The following is a 22958-nucleotide window of genomic DNA, read 5'->3' as shown; positions in this document are numbered from 1 at the left end:
CAGATCTTCCCTTTGTTCGGCACATGTTGTGTGTCGTACTACGGAGTTAATGGGACACATAATTGACCGTGAACCATAGGAGGTTAATCATAGATGCTTAATTGACTCCTATCACTTATCACATTGAGTATCACAGGCTGAAAACCTCATTCATGCACACGCCTGTCGAATTCCCTCCCAAAAGAGTCCACCAGAGATCTCGAGGATAAAAAGGGAATTATCTGAATCACATTTGAATAGGCTGGAGGTTAATTTTGATTCCCATTTCCATTTTGGTATATTTCTGCTGAGCACCAATTATAAGTCCAATTTTTGGATCTAAGAGGCATCCTGTAGAGTCTTTGATGCTGCCCCTTGCATCCAGCTCTTGTGTTCAGTCACTCCAACCATTTCAAACTTTAGCTTCATCTTTGTCATTGTTTTATTTAACTAACCTTTTACCTAATTCCTTTTTTTGCACCAACTTGAATTATTTAAATGTATTTATTCGATATGACTGTTTTATCAGGTAAATCAATGTTTTGTTAGGTTTTTTTTATTTTCTATATTTGTATTGTTATTATAAACAAGAAAAAGATAATCACATTCATTAACAGTTTTTATGTACAACACAAGGTATTATGCTGTATTAATATCACTATCGTTATCGTATGTCAGTGGTATAGGGTTGACCCTGGGATCCTAGCTAATGTCCCAGGCCCTCTATAGTCTTCCCCCGGTTTACGTATCTCTTTCACCCTTTTCCTCCCAAACAATTTTGAACCGTCCAGGGGGAAACCACCCTGGTCTTCTAGACCCGGCTCAAACTGGCAGGGGGCCCGAGAAGGACGTGACACAGTTTCTACCTGCGCACTAAAGTAAACATCCACTCAATATCCAGATAACACAACGTTTATTTATACATGGTCCATTCCCTTTCATTCAGCATGAGAATGACATTGTCTCGAGGGAACTGCAACAATGACAATCTGCTCATTGAATCCTTCTGACTTACAATAGCGTAAACAACTAAATAGGGAACTACCACAATCAGATCTGTTAATTTAATCAATCTACCTGACAAAAGTGTAAAAATTTATACAACTGTTTATGTTTATGTGATTTATCAATTTAGAAATCCAACTCCTCCCTTCCCACCTTCTCTCTCTCTCTCTCTCTCTCTCTCTCTCTCTCTCTCGCTCTCTCTCTCTCTCTCTCTCTCGCTCTCTCTCTCCCTCTCTCTCTCTCTCTCTCTCTCTCTCTCTCTCTCTCTCTCTCTCTCTCTCTCTCTCTCTCTTTATCTGCATCTCTTTAACTCAACATTTTGTACAGGGATGCGCAGTCTCGCTTTATGAAAAAATTTATGAAAAAATGTAATTAGAGTGCATTGGAAACACAAGGTTGGCCGCCTGCTCCATATATTACCTGGGACTCCAACCCAGCCTGGGTTTGAGGGACCGAGGAGGACTGACAGATGAACTTTGCAGAAGATGTGTGTGGCTTGATGTGTGGGGGGGGTGATGGAGATGGGGATATGGGTTGCTTTGCAGCGGTGGTGGAGGGAAGGGGAAGGTGCTAGAAGGTTGAGGATATTCATCACGGCAATTATTGAAAGTGTTTTTTCGCTGACATCATCGTCCGGGCGCCATATATCAGCGCGGCAAGAGCGGCGTGCCGATGACTTAGTGACATGCGACTGAGTGAAGGACGTTGCGCCGTAAAAATTAGCAGGTTACGCTGGGTGAAAAATGAAGCCATTAGAGTGTCATAAGCAGCCTGCATTTGTTATGCCCAACAGGCCATTTCACCAAGCAGGCCGGCTGTTTTTTTTTTTTGGGGGGGGGGAGTTTATGTTGGTACGGCTGTGTTGTCTACTATGAAACACAATTCGTAGGAGATTTATGGCATTATAGGCAGTTTTAGTCGACTGTGTAATCATAGTTGCTAAGGAAATAAGTGCACTTTCGGAAACAGCGTCGGTATTAAATGTTAACATCCAGGGATTCACACACTTTATATTGTTATGTGGGTGCCTGTGCCTGTGCCTGTGTGTGTGTGTGTGTGTGTGTGTGTGTGTGTGTGTGTGTGTGTGTGTGTGTGTGTGTGTGTGTGTGTGTGTGTGTGTGTGTGTCCTCCATGTTTTGTATCATTTCGTCCTACAACAGGACATTGCAGACATCATGTTCTTGATTTAATGATCTCAAAGCCAAGAGAGTAATATAGGAAGTGAGAGAGAGAAAGAGAGAGAGAGAGAGAGAGAGAGAGAGAGAGAGAGAGAGAGAGTGTAAGAGAGAGAGTAAGAGAGCGAGAGAGTGAGAGAGAGTAAGAGAGCGCGCGCGAGAGAGAGAGAGAGAGAGAGAGAGAGAGAGAGAGAGAGAGAGAGAGAGAGAGAAAGAAAGAGACACAGGGTGAGAGGCGAGTTAGACCAATATGGAAAGATGTAAAAAATTCATAAAACATATTAGGATGTCTTTATGATGTATTACAACTTGACTTCCCAAATTCACTCTCCCCATCTCTCCTTCAGTTTATTGCTAATGTTCTCCTTATTCAGAATCTCTCGCTGTTCCTTTTTATCAGACCCTGTTGCCAATCCTGGAACTCAACAAAGGGTTTCCAATATTAAACTCTTGCCATTTACTATTGTTCAGCAGAAATCGGTCAAAGTTAGTACCTCCAGGTGTTTGACTGGAGAAGGGCCCTTTGCCTTAAAGGAAAGGCATGACGTCATAAAACCGGATACCAGCGCTGATAGATGTGTACGGGAAATGACTTTATCGCGGGTGTTTTCTTTGTCTATTTTTTTTACAATGATGCAAGGTTTAATTCCTCTCACTCTGAAAGAAAACCCCGGAGTGATCAAATTCACTCCTGCACTCAATTAGGTAGACGTGCCCTTTGACAATAACGCCAGGAATTTTCTATTTTCACTTTAATGTGACAGTTGAATACACGGCATTGTATTGTTGCCATGTTCCGTGTCGGCGTGTGTGTCTGTATGTGTCTGTGTGTGTGTGTGCGTGTGTGTGCGTGTGTGTGGTGTGTGTGTGTGTGTGTGTGTGCGTGTGTGTGTGTGCGTGTGTGCGTGTGCGTGTGTGTGTGTGTGCGCTTGTATGTGTGTGTATGTGTGCGTGTCGGTGCATGTGTGCGAGAGGCCCTGCAAAGTTTAAGATGTCATAAACACACCACGGGGCCCTCCCTCTTGGAAGGCCCCTGGGGAACATCAGAGGGGTTCCTCGGTCTCCTACGTCTGTCCTGGTACTAATGGCCCCATTGGTTCCTCTGGGCAGCCGCCCAATTGGCTGAGAGTCCCCCGGCCTGACCCTGAACCCTGGCTCCGTGGGGTTAGCCAAGGGCTAGCATGAAGTCTGTGCTCTGGGTGTGGCGACAGAGGTCAGTGCAGTGGAGGAGGTTGTGGGGGGGGGGGGTGGGGGGAGGGTTGGGGGGGCCGGTTTGGAGGGTGGGTGGGATGTGGCTAATAAAAACAACATAGGAAGGACCATCAGGATGTGGCTTTTATAGCCGGCTGGTAGGCAAAGGGATCGAGCCCCGCTCAGCACGGACAGACGACAGACAGACAGGCAGGCAGGCAGCAGATGAATCCTGCATGTCTGGAAATGACTGGGGTCAGGGATTCTTCTATTTTACAAGGTCGACGGCAGGGTCATCGGAGGGTCAGCTTAGTAATAACTTCTTTCCAATCTGGGGCCATTTTTTCGGGGGGCTGGTTATTATTCGCACAAGCACACAAGCATCATATCTCTAAACAAACACGACGCGTATCACTACCCAGTGGCCACCGACATCCACAATGAGGCCCTTCCCAAAGGTGAGCTCATATCTACAAATCTGCTTACTCATACAAACACTGCATCTACATGCATGTATCATTCATGACTCCCCCCCCCCCCCCCCCCCCCCGCCCCCAAACATCCCACTACCACACCACCCTGTCCCAGCCAACAACCCCTGCGACCGGCACACACCGCCACCCCCTTCGCGGCCCCCAGACGGTGTCTCGCTCCTTGTTTCATTTTCATTACCAGCCTCCTGCTGGGACATGAACTTGTTGTCCTGCCTGAACTGGGTGACAGCTCACTAAATCACTGCCTTTTAGTAGCACTGCTCCCTCTTTTTATACACTTTAATCACCGGACTCCTGCAGCCAGGAATATTAGGCCAAGTGTATGGAATTTTCCCCCATAAAAGCAATGGCTGGGGGCCCCTGATGTGCTTCTCATGGCAGAATTGCTGATAGAAGTGATCTTGTTCTTGCTGAAACAGTGGTACGAGAAATTCAGGGGCAGCGGTGGCGATGGAGGGGCCGAGAGAGGGAGGCGATGGGTGGAGGGGAGGGGGGGGGGGGTGACAATCAATCGCTCAGGATCAACAAGTTTTAGGCCGTAAAACTTGAGGTCATCTCCCATCCCACTGGCAGTTTCTCATCTGACAGCGCCCGTGATAATTCGGTGCGGAGGCCTTGGATTTTGTTTGTTATTTATAGTTAGTCACAGGTTTAGAAATGGCTCTGAATGATCGTACGCCATCTATCACACCGGCTGGGGTTATAAAATGGTTAACCCTCTGTGGGTGCACTGTTTCTTTGGCGTGTGCTTCATGAGTGAATGGACATAGGGCATCTGAGATCATGTTGGAACAGGTTTTTGTAAATCTTGATTAAAAAGGGGTTTTGAATTTAGACTTAGCATGAAAAATATCTGAGGAGATTCATCATTTTGGTCTCGCTAGCGATGTATCATTAAAAGGACATAACCGATGCAGCTCCAATACCATATGTCTTCAATTTTCACCGCTTCATCCTTATTCTCCGGCTTACTTATTTTCTATCCCGCTCCATAACCATACCGAAGACGTCTCTCCTCCTCGTGATCATCCTTCCTCCGTCCTCCTCCTCCACTCCCTCCAGTTCATCTTCCTCCTCCTCCTCCTCCTCCTCTTCCTTTAGCCCTCCGCATTAATCTCGGGCTCCCTCAGGAAGCGCACTTTATGCAGCAGTGAGGGTATTTAGAGACTGTGTTGACATTGGACAGCGTGTTAGACAAATATCCCTGACTCAAAACCACAAGACAAATGGCAGAGCCAGGGCTAGCTGTGCTCTGGCAGTGAGTAAAGCTAGGCTGGCCGTGGGGTGCAGGCCCACCGCTCAGTAAAAGGTGACGTCTTACTGCGAAAAAAATACCAGACACTGCCCTGCTGGACAAGAGGCGAGGAGACGAAGGTTGGATGGAGAGAGAGAAGGAGAGAGAGAGAGAGAGAGAGAGAGAGAGAGAGAGAGAGAGAGAGAGAGAGAGCGTGTGAGAGAGAGAGAGAGAGAGAGAGAGAGAGAGAGAGAGAGAGAGAGAGAGAGAGAGAGAGAGAGAGGAGAGAGAGAGAGAGAGAGCGTGTGAGAGACAGAACGTGTGAAAGAGAACGTGTGTGAGAGAGAGAGAGAGAGAGAGAGAGAGCGATGGAGGAGGGACTTTGGACAAAGTCAAATGTAAATTTATGTTAAAAAGATGGAAAAAGAGAAGGATAATATAAGGTAGAGGACAAGGAGGAATCAAGGCAGGGATACAAACCATGACTGTTACAGTAAATAAAGTAGGAATGCAGAAACATCGTTTTGGTTGAATAAAAATACAAAAAACGTTTTTGTAATAAGTATTCCTAAAAGTCTTTCTGAATATCCACCCTAGAATGAGAGCAACTTTCTTAAGAGCAACTTTGGAAAAGCCACAGATTTAGAGACAAACAGGTAGCGTTATTTCATTATGAAGGCACATTACATCATCTTGCTGTTGAGATCCACACACCCACACACACACACACACACACACACACACACACACACACACACACACACACACACACACACACACACACACACACACACACACACACACACACATACACACACATACACAGTCAGACAGACAAACACACCCACAGTACAGACTACACAAAAACAAAACCTCCAGCCATCGCACCACACACGCTTCAGAGATATTGGGGCCGGGTTTCGACAACCACTAAGTTGACTTGGAATTGCTGTGGCTGGAGGCATCCAAGAACAGCAAAGCGGGCCCACGAGGGAACCGGGGGCTTTTGTGTTTGTGGAGTGTCACACTTCATCACATGGGAAACCCAGGACAGGCCCAGCAAGAGCTTTGAAGCTTTTGGGAGGGGTGTATGGGAATCGCCTCTGTGGCTACCTCCAACGTCAACTCCAATTGGGTGATTGCAAGATATTTCCTGGATTAGGATTGCGTTTGTCGGGTGTGGGGAGAGGAAACCGTCCAGGCTTGTGTATCACAGTGCAGACATGCTAATTATAGCATACCGCCATGGCAATTTCCAGATTAACAAAGCTGCTGAAAACTTTCTTCATTTCACTTCCTCCTGGTGCCTGGTGAAGAGTGGAATTAAAGACAGGAACAGACGTTTTTTCTTTTTAAATAGGAGGCCTAAGCAATTGTAGATATTTTTCTGCCAGCTCATGTTGACAAAGCTAACATTCATTTTTAAAACTTGCACAGTATTTGTTGCATAGGATTACAGCGGGAACGAATATCACAAGCATATTTCACAGCGGAAAGAACAGGGTGGGGCAAATAGCTGGACAACAAGACCCATCGGTTTATCAATATGAGCCAACGATGCTCATTGGTTGGTATTTATGGGAACCACAAGAGTCACAGCTCAAAAACATAATTTCCCAATTGTTCTAGTGCAGGGTTGTGCCATGTTATGCCATACCTGATTTTGATAATGGTTAACTATTTCTGCTTCTTTGCCTCATGGCCAAAAAATGCCATCCATCATTTAATGGAGACAAACCATATATGATTGCACTATTCCGGTAACCAAGAGCTGTGCTATTGCAACATAGCATCTGTTGATTTGAACAGTTTTAACTTTCCTTCAGTGTAAATATTAAACCCGTATTTATCCATTTGAATAATTAAATTGCATGTTTCCAGTCAGGTTTGTCATATGAAAACTACTGTATTTATTTAGAAATCCAGTGCCTTCGATTACAGAGAAATTGTGTCTGCAAAAAATTAAATCCACTGTTTATAGAATTGTGTTTGGCAGAAACTTGAGGTGAGAGCTGTCCTCCTTGTACTTGCAGAAGGCCTTGACTGCTTTATAATTACTGCGTTGGTGGTTTGCTTGAACGACACATCCATTTGCTAGTCGTCCTTGAGATTTACTTACTTGGGCCATAATTTGATTTTAGCATTGTGGAGGGCGTGGTAAGGCAATTTCAAACCAAGGGAAAAAATAAAGCATTGAGGAAATCACATTTCTGTACTAAGGGATGGTTGGATGATTTGGTATATTGGAAAGCTTCCATACCTTTAGTTTGGGGGCACACTCATTATGTTACTATATATCCACATTTGGATTGAACTCATATGGTTCATTCATTCATTAATTCACTCATTTATTTTCTTTCACTCATATATTAATTCCAAATTACATGGATTATTAATATGTGTTAAACAATTCAAAGAAGCTTTCCATCATACTGTTGTCTAGGATTGTCTAAGCACCAACAGAAAACTCTTCACAACTATCTAACAAAACTACAAATTCTATCAGCCTCATTGCCCTATTTGCTAAATAAAATGAAGGTAACAACAGATTTTCTTTGGGAAAATAAGCACCCCAAAAAAAGGAAGCACTATCACCATTTGCCAATTATGGCTGTTGTTAAGGATTGCGCCGTGATCAAACACAATTTGAATCAAACCCAGACTTCCTTATTTTACATTCTCTCACATTTCCAATCAAGGGCCCATTATCCGGGGACATTAATGAGCCTACTAATCCATTTGTGCCCCTTGTGATAACGGTTAATTGTCTGTAAAAATGTGTACAGATCCCTGTTTGGGTTGTTTACTAACTGATTTGGATGTGGTTAGGCCCTAAAGAGGTATCATTATGTTGATAGTTCTTTGGGAAATGAGCCCCTGATGGAGGCAACAGCAGAGTGGAGTTGAGTTAAGAGTACACACTACATACTCTCCTGCACTACCCATTCGAGTGCGAATGTATCACTACTTCACCTAAACATTTGGCTTCTCATTCATGTTCAATAAAACATGACACCTATCTGTAATTAGCAGCTGCGTCGTATGCGCTCCCGCACAACATAGTTTGTCAGGAAATCAATCTTTTTCAGGTACAGTTCTGATATTTGGACAGGCTTTGATTGATGACCTCAGCCAGATGGATATAGACTTAGCCATGACAAAGACCAGAGCCTGGGTTCCCAGGTGTTGGGTAGCCTCGGCTTTTAGTGGGAAAATGGAGGGGGAAGCAACTGTATTTCAGCCCAGGACAGGGAGCGGGATTTTGCTTCGTGCTAAGGAAATGAAAATGGAAGAAAAAACATTTGTACATACATATACTGTACTGTGGTCTGGATCGGAATATAAGAGTGGCTGGAGTTGAACCAGAGAATTGCTTTTAAAGGTGGTCATTGCGTAAACTTACGCTAACACTATAATTACATAACAAAGGATGCTATTCACTATTCAATGTTTCTATTGTTTTTCTTGGTATTTCTTGTTTTATCTTTTTTCTTGCATGAGCTTTTCCATGATCTTGTTTAATATGTGTAAATTAACTATGTTTTTCTTTACAATGGAAAACAAACCTTTATATTTTCCTTAAATTACCAAATTTTAAATATGAGGTGGCAATGTCAAAATCAGTGAAAAGATATTTGCGTTCATAACACACAAAATATTGGTGTAATTGTTCCAAATGTCAGTGTCAACAATGCATAATGTCATCCAAACTCAAAAACACACAACCCTCTTCTCATACTGGTATACACACAAAATGGAGCTATAGTTAATTGTGACGAGTGTTCCATGTGGCTGTTTACAATCGTTTCCTGTCGAGTGTGTGTTGTGGCTGGATGAATTCTGGTCACTCCACAGTGGGCAGCCTTGGCCAGCCCCTCCCAGCACCCTGACACCTTGTTTATCGACCTTGTGATTTCAGGCCTTAGTTTCTCATCACGGCCCCCAAAGTTTTTGTAACCTTGCACAACAAAAATTAGTTTGTGTATCTGTGTAAATCACCTGTCGCATGCACACGCTTCTTTAAAGTAGAAAGGCCATGGGTGTCATTCTCTCTCGCCGCATCGCTCCCATATTTATGCGTCTCATTTTCACGTCACTGCCTGTGCCTCAGTTGGACTATCCATCAATGTTTTTTCTCCCCCCCCCCCTCCAACAATAAGGACATAAAAAAACCATTTTTATGTGTACGAGGCGGTGCTACAAATAAAAAACGGGAGCAACACACTTCTTTATTTGTGTGAATAATAAAAACGACATGAATTAAAACCCTGTAAGTGCAATCATTTGCATTGGCTTTGGCCTTTGGGTCATAAGCTTCAATGAAAAATCACCCGGGGCGTTGAAGCTGTGTGAGGTATTACCAACCAAAATTGGAAAATAGAAGTGATATATTTATGAGTTGAACAGTTGAAGGACAGAGAACCTCAGGTGGCGAAGTGGTCTGTTCTCTCCAGCATATGGCAACGTTTCTAAAAGGCAGATGAGCACAACACAGAAACACAGATATCTGCAATGTGCCGCCACACCTCATCATAACAAATGTATTCCCTACGCAAAACAATTTCACTGATATTTTTTGTTGATAAATAGCCCACGCTTCCACATATACGCCTCTAATTGTTCAACAATACGTCTTCGCGTTCGTTGAAATATACCAATTTCTCATCACAATATTTGGATCCTTTCAAAAAAAAAAAAATGGGTAGGCCTACAAAAACAACAAAACAAAACAAAATACTACACAGACACAACAGTGCACTGTGGAACCCGACTGATTGAAGAGATGTCTTCCTCAATTTTGTACACTCACACAGAAACCAGTTGCCTTTGGCCCGCTTAGGGGCTGAAGGTGAGGGGAGCGCACAAAGGCAGCACAATTATTCTGCTCTGGCACAACAACAGAGAGCAAAAAGAGCATCAAAGGCCTTCCTCTGAGCAATGTGGGGTTCCCTTAGAGGAAACTCACCTACTGTGTATGTGTAATAACACAGGATTGGTCTGTTGGGTCTTTGGTGTTTTACTGGAGACCAATGTCAGTGGCAGCAGTAGTATCATTTATTATTTTCATCATTATCAGAAGTATCAGTGTTATTGGCACTGATAGGCTGCCTGTTCTGTCTTTACTTTAATCTACAACAATCAAGCTAAATGTGATTATTGCAACTATTAAGTTAACCTATTCGTGTGTTTGAATGTGATAGTGGGAGAGAGAGAGAGAGAGAGAGAGAGAGAGAGAGAGAGAGAGAGAGAGAGAGAGAGAGAGAGAGAGAGAGAGAGAGAGAGAGAGAGAGAGAGAGAGAGAGCGAGCGCGCGCCGGACGAGAGAGCAAAAATCATCGCGATGCTGTGGAACACATTTTCTTTCAGGCATGGTAGAAGCCGACTCGTTTATTTCAAAAGGTCCTTCGATCAACCCGGAAGTGTAGTTTTCACGTGTGTTTGTTTACACGCCGTGTTACAGTTGATTTCTGTGTTGTTTTTCATATTTATGAGCTGTTGTAAATTTGTACCGCATTTTAATAAAGACACACACAGAACAGTCGTTTGTTTTTTGATTATAAACCAAAGAAGATGAAGGTTGTCGCGCTTATAAGGTAACTGAGATATGTTACTACCTCACTCCTGTTGAGAATGATTCATTTACATATAGCCGGTAGGATGATAATGCAATGCTTAACGTGATTTATCTATATGAATGTATTGTGTATTTTATGTAGTCCCGTTAGACAGATGACATTAGACATTGCAGTCATAGTCATACAACCTAACATTTATAAAATGATAAAACATGCTGCCCTTCGGTAACTAAGGTTACTTAACTGTACACAACCTTAATACAATGGGTTGTCAATGAATTGTTGGCTAGTCAGGAGAACCACATAGACCACGAATGTACCACTACATCTTCAAGTACACCTATTGCAATCAAAATGAATTATGCAAATATAGCATTGTTAATACAACATACACAATACAAAACCCCGTTTCTGCATCGCAAACACCCAGACGCCACGATTTAATTGTAAACCACGTGTTGTGTTTCAGTGGGGGCAAGGACAGCTGCTACAACATGATGCAGTGTGTCGCCTCGGGTCACGAGATTGTAGCACTGGCAAATCTGCGTCCCGCTAACACAGGTGAGACCAGCAGCTGATGTTTTCTTGTTCACTGGGATAAGCGAGGCTTTAAATGGGCCAGCCAGCTGCACCGGTGCCTACTAGTCCTGCGGAATCCCTGCTCCTGCAAAATTGAAAATAAAGTACCATGGAAGACCGTTTTGTATTAATCTTTCTCAAAAGTACATTAAGGTGACAAAGTTTCTGAAATATTTCATACATATTTGGCTAATCGAATAGGGAGTCATTCTGTATTGTGATATTCTCAATACAATGGGTTATTATGAAACATATTGTCACACAATCACAGCGTGCATGCAATTGTCCTGGCAATTACTACATGGGGGATTTGCGTCTGGAACAGATGATAGTTGTAAGTACAGATATCATTATATCTATCTATATATATATATAGATAGATATAATGAATGCTTCAACCGTGTCCTCTCTAGCAGAGTGAGCCCAGAATATTGTTTCACAGTGAACTGGTCTTTGTGACCGGTCAACCTCAGGGAAAAGGTTAACAAAGGGGAACTAGATAACACCTGCTAACAGATGGGGTGGCCAGATAACACAACCTGAAGAAAACAAAGTTTAACTTATTAAAAACTGAACAACATACAGATTTTCAATCGCAAACCAACAAATGTGTTGTCCTTTGGTTCGAAAAAGTTAAATCACCAGATTCGAGCTGAAACATAGATCAATCTTTGAGTTGCATTAGATAGATGGAGAGCCCAGAAGGATCTCGGGATGGATGCCGCGCGAGCTGGTAAATAATCTGCAAACAATGAATAATATGCAAACGTGTACATTACTTTATCAATTTACCGTATAGGACTTGTCGTCGATTGTCGACAAGTCCTCGTCGATTGCCAAAATTTAATTTTGTGCTCGACCTTACGCTCATGTTCGTTAAGTGTACTCAAGCTGAACGAACACGAGCCTAGGGCGGAGACAACTTTCTCCAATATTGTGTGCTTTTTAAACTCTCAATGTCAATTTTGAATATTGTACTTTTAAGTCAATTTCAATCACTAAATTAGGAAACACAATAACAAATGGGCCTATAGCCCATCGATTAAAGCAGTTGCATTTGAAGCATTATGAATGTGCCCAACTGAGTGTCTGTGGATCACAAGGAAGCACACAGGTAGTTACACGTTTTCCATCCCCAAGCAGTGGTTATTCCGCCAAAGAGAAGAAGACAGAGCTATTCTGTGTGGTGTGGCGTGGTGTGGTGTGTAAACCGTCGCTCGTTATGGCTGAACCAACTGTCTTGATGTCACCGCTTGTTATGGGAACACTACTTGTAACGTTACAATTTAGCGAACTAATTTGCCCATTAGCTCAATTGCTATCCATATATTATATTATAGTGACTGGAATAAGTTTGCCGAAGGGTAGACAATGAATGAGCACGTACATACCATTACTTTTTATTCAGTAAACAATAAGGCTTATCTAGGTTCCGCTTCAGAAGACATTCCCTTTTTGTGTAAATGGGTACTGGTGTCTGGTGTGACAAAGGGGCCTACGGACTGACGTCACACAGGCAGAACTATATGGTTCTCTGGGAAGCCATGGAAGTGTAGTCCAAAAACACACCTACAATTACCGCCATCGTCATAGAGACTGAAATGGAAATCTTCTTCGCATCTTTTCGATAAAATCATCATTTAGCTATCATTCGAGGCATCTGACAGTAAAATGTAATTAGGTGTGATTGAGGAGCAGGTAGGGGTGAGGAATCTTGCCTTAGGATGCCTACGACAGGTACGCATTGGACAGTTTGGTTTGTCTCAGAAGTTCAGAACCTTTCGGCATTGGTGTCAAGCGATGTGTCCACCACTAAAGGCATTGACTACATAACAAACAAGTTGCATCCAAATCAATGTTAGAAAGCCGTATAGACCAAGACCATGTTCTCTTCCTTCCTCTTTTAGATGAGTTGGACAGCTACATGTACCAGACAGTGGGTCACCAGGCCATAGACCTGTATTCGGAGGCCATGGATCTGCCCCTGTACAGACACACCATCCAGGGCTCAAGCCTGGCCATCGGTAGGGACTACAGCCAGACAGAGGGAGATGAAGTGGAGGACCTCTTTCAGCTGCTGCACCTGGTCAAGGTATGCCCGTGTTCACAGCTAGCTATAAGAGAAGGCTTATTGATTTGGGAATTAATCAGTTAAATTGATGGCATAAGTCGCATGACGATTATTTTATCAGGCGATTCTTAAAGTTTGCTTTGCTGCATGTCCTGAGAATTCCTGAGTATATTAGTGGAACTTACCTTTTACCGTACCATATCATGCCATATCTTACGTTACCTAACCTTGCCATACCAAAAGCTCATCATTTGATCTTGTGATATGTAATGTAATACATTATTTGTCAATAATGATTTTGAATTCACATTCTTCCATATTTTCTAGTGTGAATACAATTCCTTGCTTATATTCTAAATAACCGTTGGCAGAGGATAACGCTAGCAATATGAAATTAGCACAAAGATTTATTTATTATAAATCTTTGTGTAAATACAAGGGATCGCACATCATAGTAAAGACAATGATTATATATTTAAGGATGTTGTAATATATTATTTCTCAAACATGAAAGCTGTTGGCCTAAGCACGCATTAATACTTCAGTGATCTTCTTAGTGGCAAAAAACTAACGGTATCATGTCTATTTTGGCTATTAATGACATGGTTGTATGTGTGTGTGTGTGTGTGTGTGTGTGTGTGTGTGTGTGTGTGTGTGTGTGTGTGTGTGTGTGTGTGTGTGTGTGTGTGTGTGTGTGTGTGTGTGTGTGTGTGTGTGTGTGTGTGTGTGTGTGTGTATATGGGTTGGTGCGGTTGGGGGGGACGAACAAGGTAGTAGAGTACTAAAGCTTTTATCCCGCCATGGCTACATGACACATGTCACAGGGTTGAGATGCTTCGCAGGCATTTCTCTGTGGATTCTGAATCACTTAGCCCACCAGGATTTTGTCAGGGAGGCTGGCCTTGTCTGGCTGGGTCTTGACCCTGCAGTAAAACCAGCCAAACAGAGTGCCTAATGTACGGTGCAACCTGCCCCACCGCCACCACCCACCCACCCACCTCTCCCCAGGAGAACGCAAGGCCCTACCATTGCGCTTAGTTTGTCTCATTAAATGTTTTTCAAGTTTCACTTTCAAAGACGACCGAGTGCCCTTTTTCAGCGCAATATGTGAACACTGTGTGTCAATGTTAAATCAGTTAGTTAAAATTGTATGCCCTTTGCAAGTGCCCTTCATAAACTCCATTTGCGGAATACGGTTTTATTATTTCTTTTTCTTTGGGTGACAGAAGATCAAATGTGGAAAATAATTGCCAAATGAATATTTCATCAAATACCCCCCTATTGCCAGAAAAAAAAAACATTAATTTGGTTGCCAAATTATGCATGTGGCCCCAGTGGTATAATCTGGTGCTAGGAGGTCGTCCGTCTCTGTCTGGTTTTGTTCTTCAGGTTTGCGCACTAAACCCACCGCCAGCACGGCCTACCTCCACCGCCTGCAGCCGTGAGGAAGCTATACCTGGACACACACACACACACACACACACACACACACACACACACACACACACACACACACACACACACACACACACACACACACACACACACACACACACACACACACACACACACACTGATCTTACTGCTGTCAGGCCAAACAGATGGCTGGGGTTGTAGTGGTTTGATCCAAACTTAACCCCCCCCCGCCCACCCCCCTACCCCCATAGACCCCTTGTTCCAAGGACCTTGTTACGGCATTGTTGGTGGAGATTGGAGTTTGCTTGACATGTGGTAGATGGGGGTTTGGAGCAGCGTCGGCCCTTCCCTCCCCAGGTCTGTATGTGTGGCGGGTTGTTTCAAGGCCTTGGGCTCCTCTGTGTGCCCCCCCCCCTCTACCCCTCGACGTGTCCACGGCGCACACACTGGCCTGAGTGGCGAGGGCCAGTCAGCCTGCCTGAGGGCTTATCCTCACCCTCTCTCTCACATCCTCTCTCCCTTTGTCATCTTCCATCCAGATCTCCGGCGCTGCACGGAGTGTACCCGCACGTGAGAGACCCCCTACGTGAGAAGGCACTTATTTGCCTCTGAGCGTGTACACACACCACCACAGTGGTTGGTACGGTCGAAAAAAAACGTCCATGTTCAAAGTTGTGTGTGTGTGACGTAAATGTGAATAGGTCCTATTTTACATTCTGTCGGCGTCGCGATGCATCGGGCCGGCTCTGTGCTCAGTGTTCAGAGCTGGCTCCTCTGATTGCAGAGAAGGCCGCTAATTTCCCATTTCCAGGGCCTCTCTGGTGTGACCTTGCTCTTCTGAAGGCCAAAGGGCAGGGCATCAAGGGTCCCACGGGGCCCACAGGGGCCAACAGACCAACAGTCCTCGCTCTGTTTTACCTCTCTCATCGTCATAAACAAACCTCCACGATAAACAACTGGCTTCCTCTCTCTACGACTCCCTCTCTCTTCCTCTCACTCTCTGTCTGTCTTTCTCTCGCTCTCTCTCTCTTGCCTTCTCTTCTCTCTTGCTTTCTCTCTCTCTTTCTCTCTTTTTTTCCCACTCACTTCTTCACTTTTCTTCTTTCTCTCCCTCTTGCTGTCGCCTACACTTTCGGATTCTCTCTCTCTTTCTTTGTGGCAAAGAAAATTAGAAAGAAAACATAAACTTTCTGACCTCGTACTTTCAAACGCTTCTCATGTTACTTTGGGTTCAGAGTGTCCCTCTCGTTGATGAGCTCATTATACAATGTTTGAATATTTTTTTTATTAATGAGGAGGAAGATTACTCACCAGGGCCAGTAAACACAACGCACACTCCTCTATACAAGCAAATTACATCTCTTCTCAATAAGTTACAGGTTGGCAATACTTATATTTAGGTTTAACACTTTTCAACCTTGCGTCCACATCTCCCTTGATAAAACTGAGCTGGTATTAATTCCCCTTGAAGTGTGTTGATTGTTGCAGGGGAAATGGAGGATGAGAGACGTAAAGACATGTTAAAAACAACCTCTTCTGATAATTAGCTTTTAAACCAACCGCACTGGAAAATAACAGTTTCAGCACAGAGGGGAAAAAAACAGCTCTGTTTAGAAAGTGTGATATTTTGAAAGCACTTCCTAGCAGTTGAAATTAATTAGAAGATTATATTTGGCAAATGACACTTGAACATAGATGAAAGCATTTCCCCCCTTGCTGTAAAGTTGATGAGTTTCAGTTGATATGCTTGCGTTCCAACTTTCCCAGTTTGACAACAGGCTTCTTACATGAGTCAACAGTGCCATCTATGGGTGATTCCCAAAATGACAAACTTCCTCATCTCCCCTCACGGTTCATCTCCAAATCAAATGTTTTGGAGCAACACAAAGGTCTCAAAGAAAGATAATCTCTCCCCACCCCCTCCCCCCAACCATTGTAAAAAAGAGAAATAGAGAAAAACGTTGAGCAATTATGATCGGAAAAAAGATAATCCATCCGTCCGTCCCCCTCTCTCGCCGTAGCGGTAATGACAGAGTGACATTGTGGCCCTATCATTGGCCCCTCACTCTCATCACTGGCTGGGTCCTTTGAAGTGTAACCTGAGAGACACGCGAGACATAGCATACCCTGTCCCATCCTGAGAGGTTCTGATCTTTGAACCGGCCCTTTGAGCAGTTGAAATAACAGTTTAGTCAGCGGCAAAGAGATGATGAGGATGAGAAATCGCTTTTGTTTTGGATTTAGTTTACCAAGAATATCGAAAAGAATGCAGCCGAACTGTGGAGATGGATCTTCTTTATGACAAAATATTTATTGTGTTAATGTTCATATTCATATTGCACAATTATATTACACATTTTTTACTCATTGGTGCCACATTTCAAGTTATTTTAAAGTATTTTAGCTCAATTAAATTTATTTCACATTATATATTTTTTTATGCATTATGCAATGAATGTGCTCAGTCAGTGAAATAATAGCGAAATAGCAATTTAATTGAATCAGTCCACATCCAGCAGCCATAGTAGGGTATTTTATTTTAAACATGGGAAGGATACCTTTGCCGTGTGTCCGCATGGCCAAAGCTCCTCTCTGCTCCTCTCCCTGCTGTAATCTGCCTTGATGCGTGATATAGATCTGCAGTGTCAGTCACCCCTGGCTGTAACGCCAGTCTCCCTGCAGGCCTGCAGAACCCCTCATATTAGTCATCTCACATCCCTCAAGTCCTCCGCCCCCCGTTCCCCCATCCACCCCTCTCTGTCCCTCTCTCCGTCTCCCTCTATCTCTGTGTTCTGTGACCCAACACAGTGGCTCTTTATGCCTGGTGACCCTGTCGGTGTGTGTGTGTGTGTGTGTGTGTGTGTGTGTGTGTGTGTGTGTGTGTGTGTGTGTGTGTGTGTGTGTGTGTGTGTGTCTGCGTGTGTGTGTGTGTGATGAAGGTCAGGTCAGCAGGGTCTCTGTTACATGATAACAGGCCTATCTCTTTCCGGGGGTGCGTGCACACAGTGTTGTAGCAGTGGTCACCTCTCCTTCCCCCCCCCCAACCCCACTCCTACTTCCTGACCCCCCCCCCCCCCTTTCTCTCTCTTTCTCTCCCTCTCTTCCTCTTTTTCTTATTTTTTTTCTCCTGGTTCTCTGCCTTTCAACACTGTACAGGAGGGAGATCATTCCCTTGTCTTTCTCTGTCCCCATATCAAATCTCTGTCAATCCCAGCTGCCAAACTACACCGTGGTTAACGGTTTTCCATGTCATCCTGTATTCATGTAAGGTTTATCCAAAGTGACTTAGTTATATATATTTTGTAAGATAGACGAGAAGAATCTTTTCAACACCCAAACCACGAGAGTATGAAAGCCCCTCTGAGTTGGCATCCCTGCACATTCTAAAAATATACAAAATTGAACTTAAAATAAATAAATCACCCTCAATCTTAGTGTGAGCATCAGTTTGATTATCTATAGCAAGGATTGTTATGGATGATCATAGCAGTGACGGAGCCATAATTGGTGGATATTGTCACATAGTCGTTTTTTTAAAAGATTGTGGTTTGGAGAAGCAAACTTTATTGTCTGATAAAGACGATGATGAGGATGAATGAAGACAAAGCCATTTAAGAGATCATTAGAACGATAAGATGACAATAGATGATATCCATGCAAACACATTTTGTACAAGCGCTAATTAGCAGCACAGTGACATTTCTGTCGGACTGCGCCCGGGCTCCGAAGCTAGATGAAAATGTTACGCTCAAATCACATTTCCTCTCCTGTAATTTATCCAAGCTTTCCTGAAAAACCATTGGTCTTTGAAATGCATTATTTTCTTCAGTGAATTATATCTGGGGTCAATAGACACTCAGCAACCTCTACCCTTTTTATGAAGCCATTTTTTTATGTATTCTTTACTCCGGAGAGGGAAACGGATGAGGCACACTTCGTTCCCTTGGCCTATATACATGACAGTATTCCCTTTTTATTGTGTGTTTAAATGCCTTGTTTTTTTATGGAGATAATGCCTCTTCCTGAAACACGCACACTCAAACACACACACACACACACACACACACACACACATACACACACACACACACACACACACACACACACACACACCTCCCCACTTATCATCGGCCCTCTCCCTCTTTTCTGTTATCGACTACAGTGGACTAAAATGGGGCCCTCTGAGGTTGGTCAGTTAGTCCACAAGTTCAAACGTTTCCTTTTTTCTTAAATTCTCTGTTTCACCTCTTCTCTTTCCTTTCTTCTTCTCCCCCTCCTCCTCCTCCTCCTCCTCCTCCTCCTCCACACATCAGCACCCCTCCATTTTGGTTGATGTCACACTACCTGGAACCTTCTTGAGCCTGGCGTTGTTGTAGGTGGAGGTGTTTTCATGGAGGGGGACCCCCACTGTGAGGGGAGAGAGAGGCGGGACAGCCTCTCTGTTGGGGATATAAACAGAGGCCTAAGCCTAGAGAGGAGGAGGAGGCAGACAGACGAGAGGAGTTCTCAGGCCGAACAAGGAGCATCACACTATTGATTAGAGAGAGTGGAGGTGTTGGGAGACAGGTCGCTGAGCAGGGGTGTGAAGAAAGGAAGGAGAGAAGGAAAGGAGGAGGGAGGAGGGTGAAAAATCAAACACACAACCCTTCTTTGATTACCGGCATGGTGCCGAATTAGACGTACATTGGGGGTTTAAAGGGAAAAATGGATTTCTTTAAAAAGCATGCTTAATACATAAATCATGACCTCTGGGGGTCACAGTGACTGTTAGGCAAGCCGATCGATAGCAAAGGTAATGTAAGCTTGTTGTTGACGCTCTTATAGTGCTAAGAGTCATCTAAGATATCATTAAGATCTGTTGCAAAGACCTATTTTCGAGGCAATAGATTAGAATGGTTCGGCCAAAAAGAAAAAAAACTTTGGATCGTTTTTCTTGTAGGACTTGACGCTGAATGTTTAGTTCTATAAAACCGTCGGTGTGTGTGTGTGTCGGTGCGTGTGCGCGCGTGTGTGAGCGTCAGTCTGTCTGTCTGTCTGCCTGCGTGATAGCCATTGTTGTCTTTTCCTTTGGTCTGCCACGGCTCGTATTTATGTTGGTCGGGTCGGTGGCGGTGGGCCTGGGTTGGCGGGGCTTGTTTTGTACATGAGGAAGGATAGCATTAGTGCGGAGATAATGGCGCTGTACATTGTTCTCTCACTGTGTGGAAGTGGCGGGACAGGATCTATTAGACGCAGGCCCCATTTCCCTCCAACTGACTCTAACAGTTCCCCCACAAACATTAGATAAAGAGCCCTAGCCCCAAGCCTTTGTAATTTGTTTGCATTTTTCTGCTTAATGTACTTTGCTCAATCTTGTTTAGCGATGATGGAGGCAGATAGCGTTATCTAGCCTCGCCAAGGGCATGAGCCAGTAAAATTGCTTGGTTGAGCATTGTTGCAATAAAGAAAATGTTTTTTCCTTTTTTTATTTTCATCTTTTTGATGCTGGAAGAATCTGGCTGGGTCTTGGTGATTTGAGCAATCGGCTTATGTTGTATATAGCCACCGTTACCTTTAATGGAAAGCTGTTGATTGTGTTTTGCTAGAATCACCTTCCCGTTGCATGATCGGTTTGATGTCATTGTGCTAGAGTGCAAGGAAATCAAATCAATACATCTGAAATAAATTAAATGAAATAAAGTTAGATTTATGTCAATTATGTGGATACCCAGCCCGGCTAATTAAATTAGCTTATTCCTCTTTTGAATATGCTGTCTATTTTTCATGCTTATATATTCATTATTAATTCTATCTTCAATAATGAAAATGATAATAAATGGCAATCTAAAAGATTTACGTTTCGTCTCATTGGCAACACTTTTGGCAACATGCTTTAGTTGTTCCCATAGATCTTGGGAACGGTATAGCCATCGACACCCAGCTTGTAACATTCATAGAACTGCATATTCAAGTGCTTTCATCAGTGATAAATAGGTTAATCACCATTGTGTTAACTCGTTGGATTGTGACTTAAAATACATCTATTAACCGAAAACTCTTCAGGATTGGCACTCCAATAACTCTCGAATATAGTTTCTCCATCTTCTTATTAAATCTTTGAATATTTATGGTTCTACTTTCCTGAATCAACAGAATAAACCGAAGTAAGTGTAAAGTAAGTACATAAAAAAATAATGCGATCTAACCTACTGTTGTCTCAAACAAGCTTATCCACGAGATGTAAAAGCAACCTCTTAGCACCCCTGGGTTCCACTGCTGACCTCCCAACCCCCACAGAGTGACCCGGCTCCCCATCAGCCTGGCCCAATACTGCATCACTGTTCCCCTCCGACCAGAAGGATAAAAGACCGCTCTAAATCAGTCAGCGCCCTCGGCCCATCTACTCTGAAATTAAGAGGCTCTTTTATGCTCTGTATTGTAGCGCATTCCCTTTGAGAAATATTTGTGGTAGGGCCCCCCATCACCTCCTGCAGCTAAAGTCATAACCGGCCGTAGAAAAACACTGTCTGGAGTCTGGAGGGAGTGTAAAATCATTGCCACTATATTTCCCTCCAGTCTCCCTGGACAGGCCGTGAGGGGAGGGGGGCTGGGGGAAGAAAGAGGGCTTTTTTTGGGGCAGAGGGGGGGCTGTCTGTTTGGTCTTTGGAGAATGAAACACTGGAGAGCCCAGAAATGCTGAGAGTCTCGATCCTGACCTCACCGGGAAAACATTTACATTTCTTAGCGCATAAGTGTACGTTCTCATGTCGTTTTGTGCCTGACTGTGTGTTTTGTGTGTGTGTGTGTGTGTGTGTGTGTGTGTGTGTGTGTGTGTGTGTGTGTGTGTGTGTGTGTGTGTGTGTGTGGGTGGGGGTGTGTGTGTGTGTGTGTGTGTGTGTGTGTGTGTGTGTGTGTGTGTGTGTGTGTGTGTGTGTGTGTGTGTGTGTGTGTGTGTGTGTGTGTGTGTGTGTGTGTGTGTGTGGGGGGAGGGGGGTCGAGTATGTGCGTTTGGTTTTTTTAAACAGTGGTTTTACGTGGATCATATGTATTTTTTCAATCTACTGAAAATGGTGGCTTTCGTTGTGTTCTACAACTTATGTTTACATTTCCCCCGCACACTTTTCCTTATTGGGAAATCCTCTTCGCCAAGCATGGATGGACTTGTTATAGACTTTGAAATTATGATGCAGGTCAGTATCAGTCTTATTCTCGGTGGAAATCAAACTTTGAAAATCCCTTGATTCATTCAAACGCCTCGCCAATATAATGACTACAAAACGCAACTATTAATGTCAACTTAAAAAACCTTTAAGCCGTTAATCCTCTGAGCCTTAAAGGAGCAATTGATAATCTGTTAAAAGTAGAAACAGTCCTTCTTTTATGCGGGAATGGGGGTGGATGTCTTTTTTTCATGGGCCAAGCAATAAATATTGCCTTCTGCCTGAATTGCTGGTATTCATGAACACACATTGATAGACCTCCCTATGTCTCCCTGCTGCTTCCCAGCATTGAGTTTTCCATGCCTGTTGATATGGAAAGCCTCCTTGTCCTTGGCCCGGCTCAAACCATGGCTTTGTGCTTGCCTTGGCCTCCCTCTCTCTCCTCCCCTCTCCTTGCCCTGATGACTGGGCCTATGTTTGTGTAACCATATATATCAGGGAGGAGGACGCTTGTGAAACGTTAATCTCCCCTCTTTTTCTAACACTGATGAATTTCTAGGTTTTCCAGCTGCACGGCCTGGCATGTTTATGCCCATGCCCCGATGCCCTGTAGGCCTCCTCTATCACTGCAAAGGCATCACTGTCCACACCACAGCCAGAGTGTGTTTGTCTGTGTGTGGATGTGCGTGCATGGTATGCTTTATGTGTGTCTATTTAAAAAAAACATCAAAGCTTTTTTATTCTCATGCCCATCAACAGTAAGAGTCTGGTGATGGATGAAGAATCTCCAACCTCCCTGCTTTTTCCTCCCTCGCTCACTTGAGTCCTGCCCGCAACGGTACCAAGTAATCTCGTCACTTGTCAAGATTCTCAGACTTCACGGACGTCATGACTTGAAACGTGTTGATGAGGCAATTGGGGCTATTGTAGCTACCTCTCCTACATCTCCTCACACTTGCTTGGAGGTCCTAGTTCCCAGCTGAGGAGAGCAGATTTCACCATCCTTCTCTCTCTCTCTCTCTCTCTCTCTCTCTCTCTCTCTCTCTCTCTCTCTCTCTCACCAATCTCTGATTCACTCAAAGTTGTGTCATCTCAGGAAC

At 43.8% G+C, this 22958-nt stretch overlaps 1 protein-coding gene across 1 annotated transcript in view; it reads left to right on the top strand.

The window, feature by feature from the left end:
* Positions 1 to 10463: 10463 nt before the first annotated feature.
* dph6 (diphthamine biosynthesis 6) overlaps positions 10464 to 22958 on the top strand; it is a 64167-nt gene continuing 51672 nt past the window's right edge. Inside the window, 3 exon segments of the mRNA XM_060052582.1 lie at positions 10464 to 10671; positions 11123 to 11214; positions 13140 to 13324. Of these exon segments, the coding sequence (XP_059908565.1) occupies positions 10649 to 10671; positions 11123 to 11214; positions 13140 to 13324 (300 nt within the window). The 5' untranslated portion in view covers positions 10464 to 10648.

This window comes from Gadus macrocephalus, chromosome 5 (assembly GCF_031168955.1).
Source record: "Gadus macrocephalus chromosome 5, ASM3116895v1".
Taxonomy (NCBI): domain Eukaryota; kingdom Metazoa; phylum Chordata; class Actinopteri; order Gadiformes; family Gadidae; genus Gadus; species Gadus macrocephalus.
This window is presented reverse-complemented; position numbering and strand designations above follow the sequence as displayed.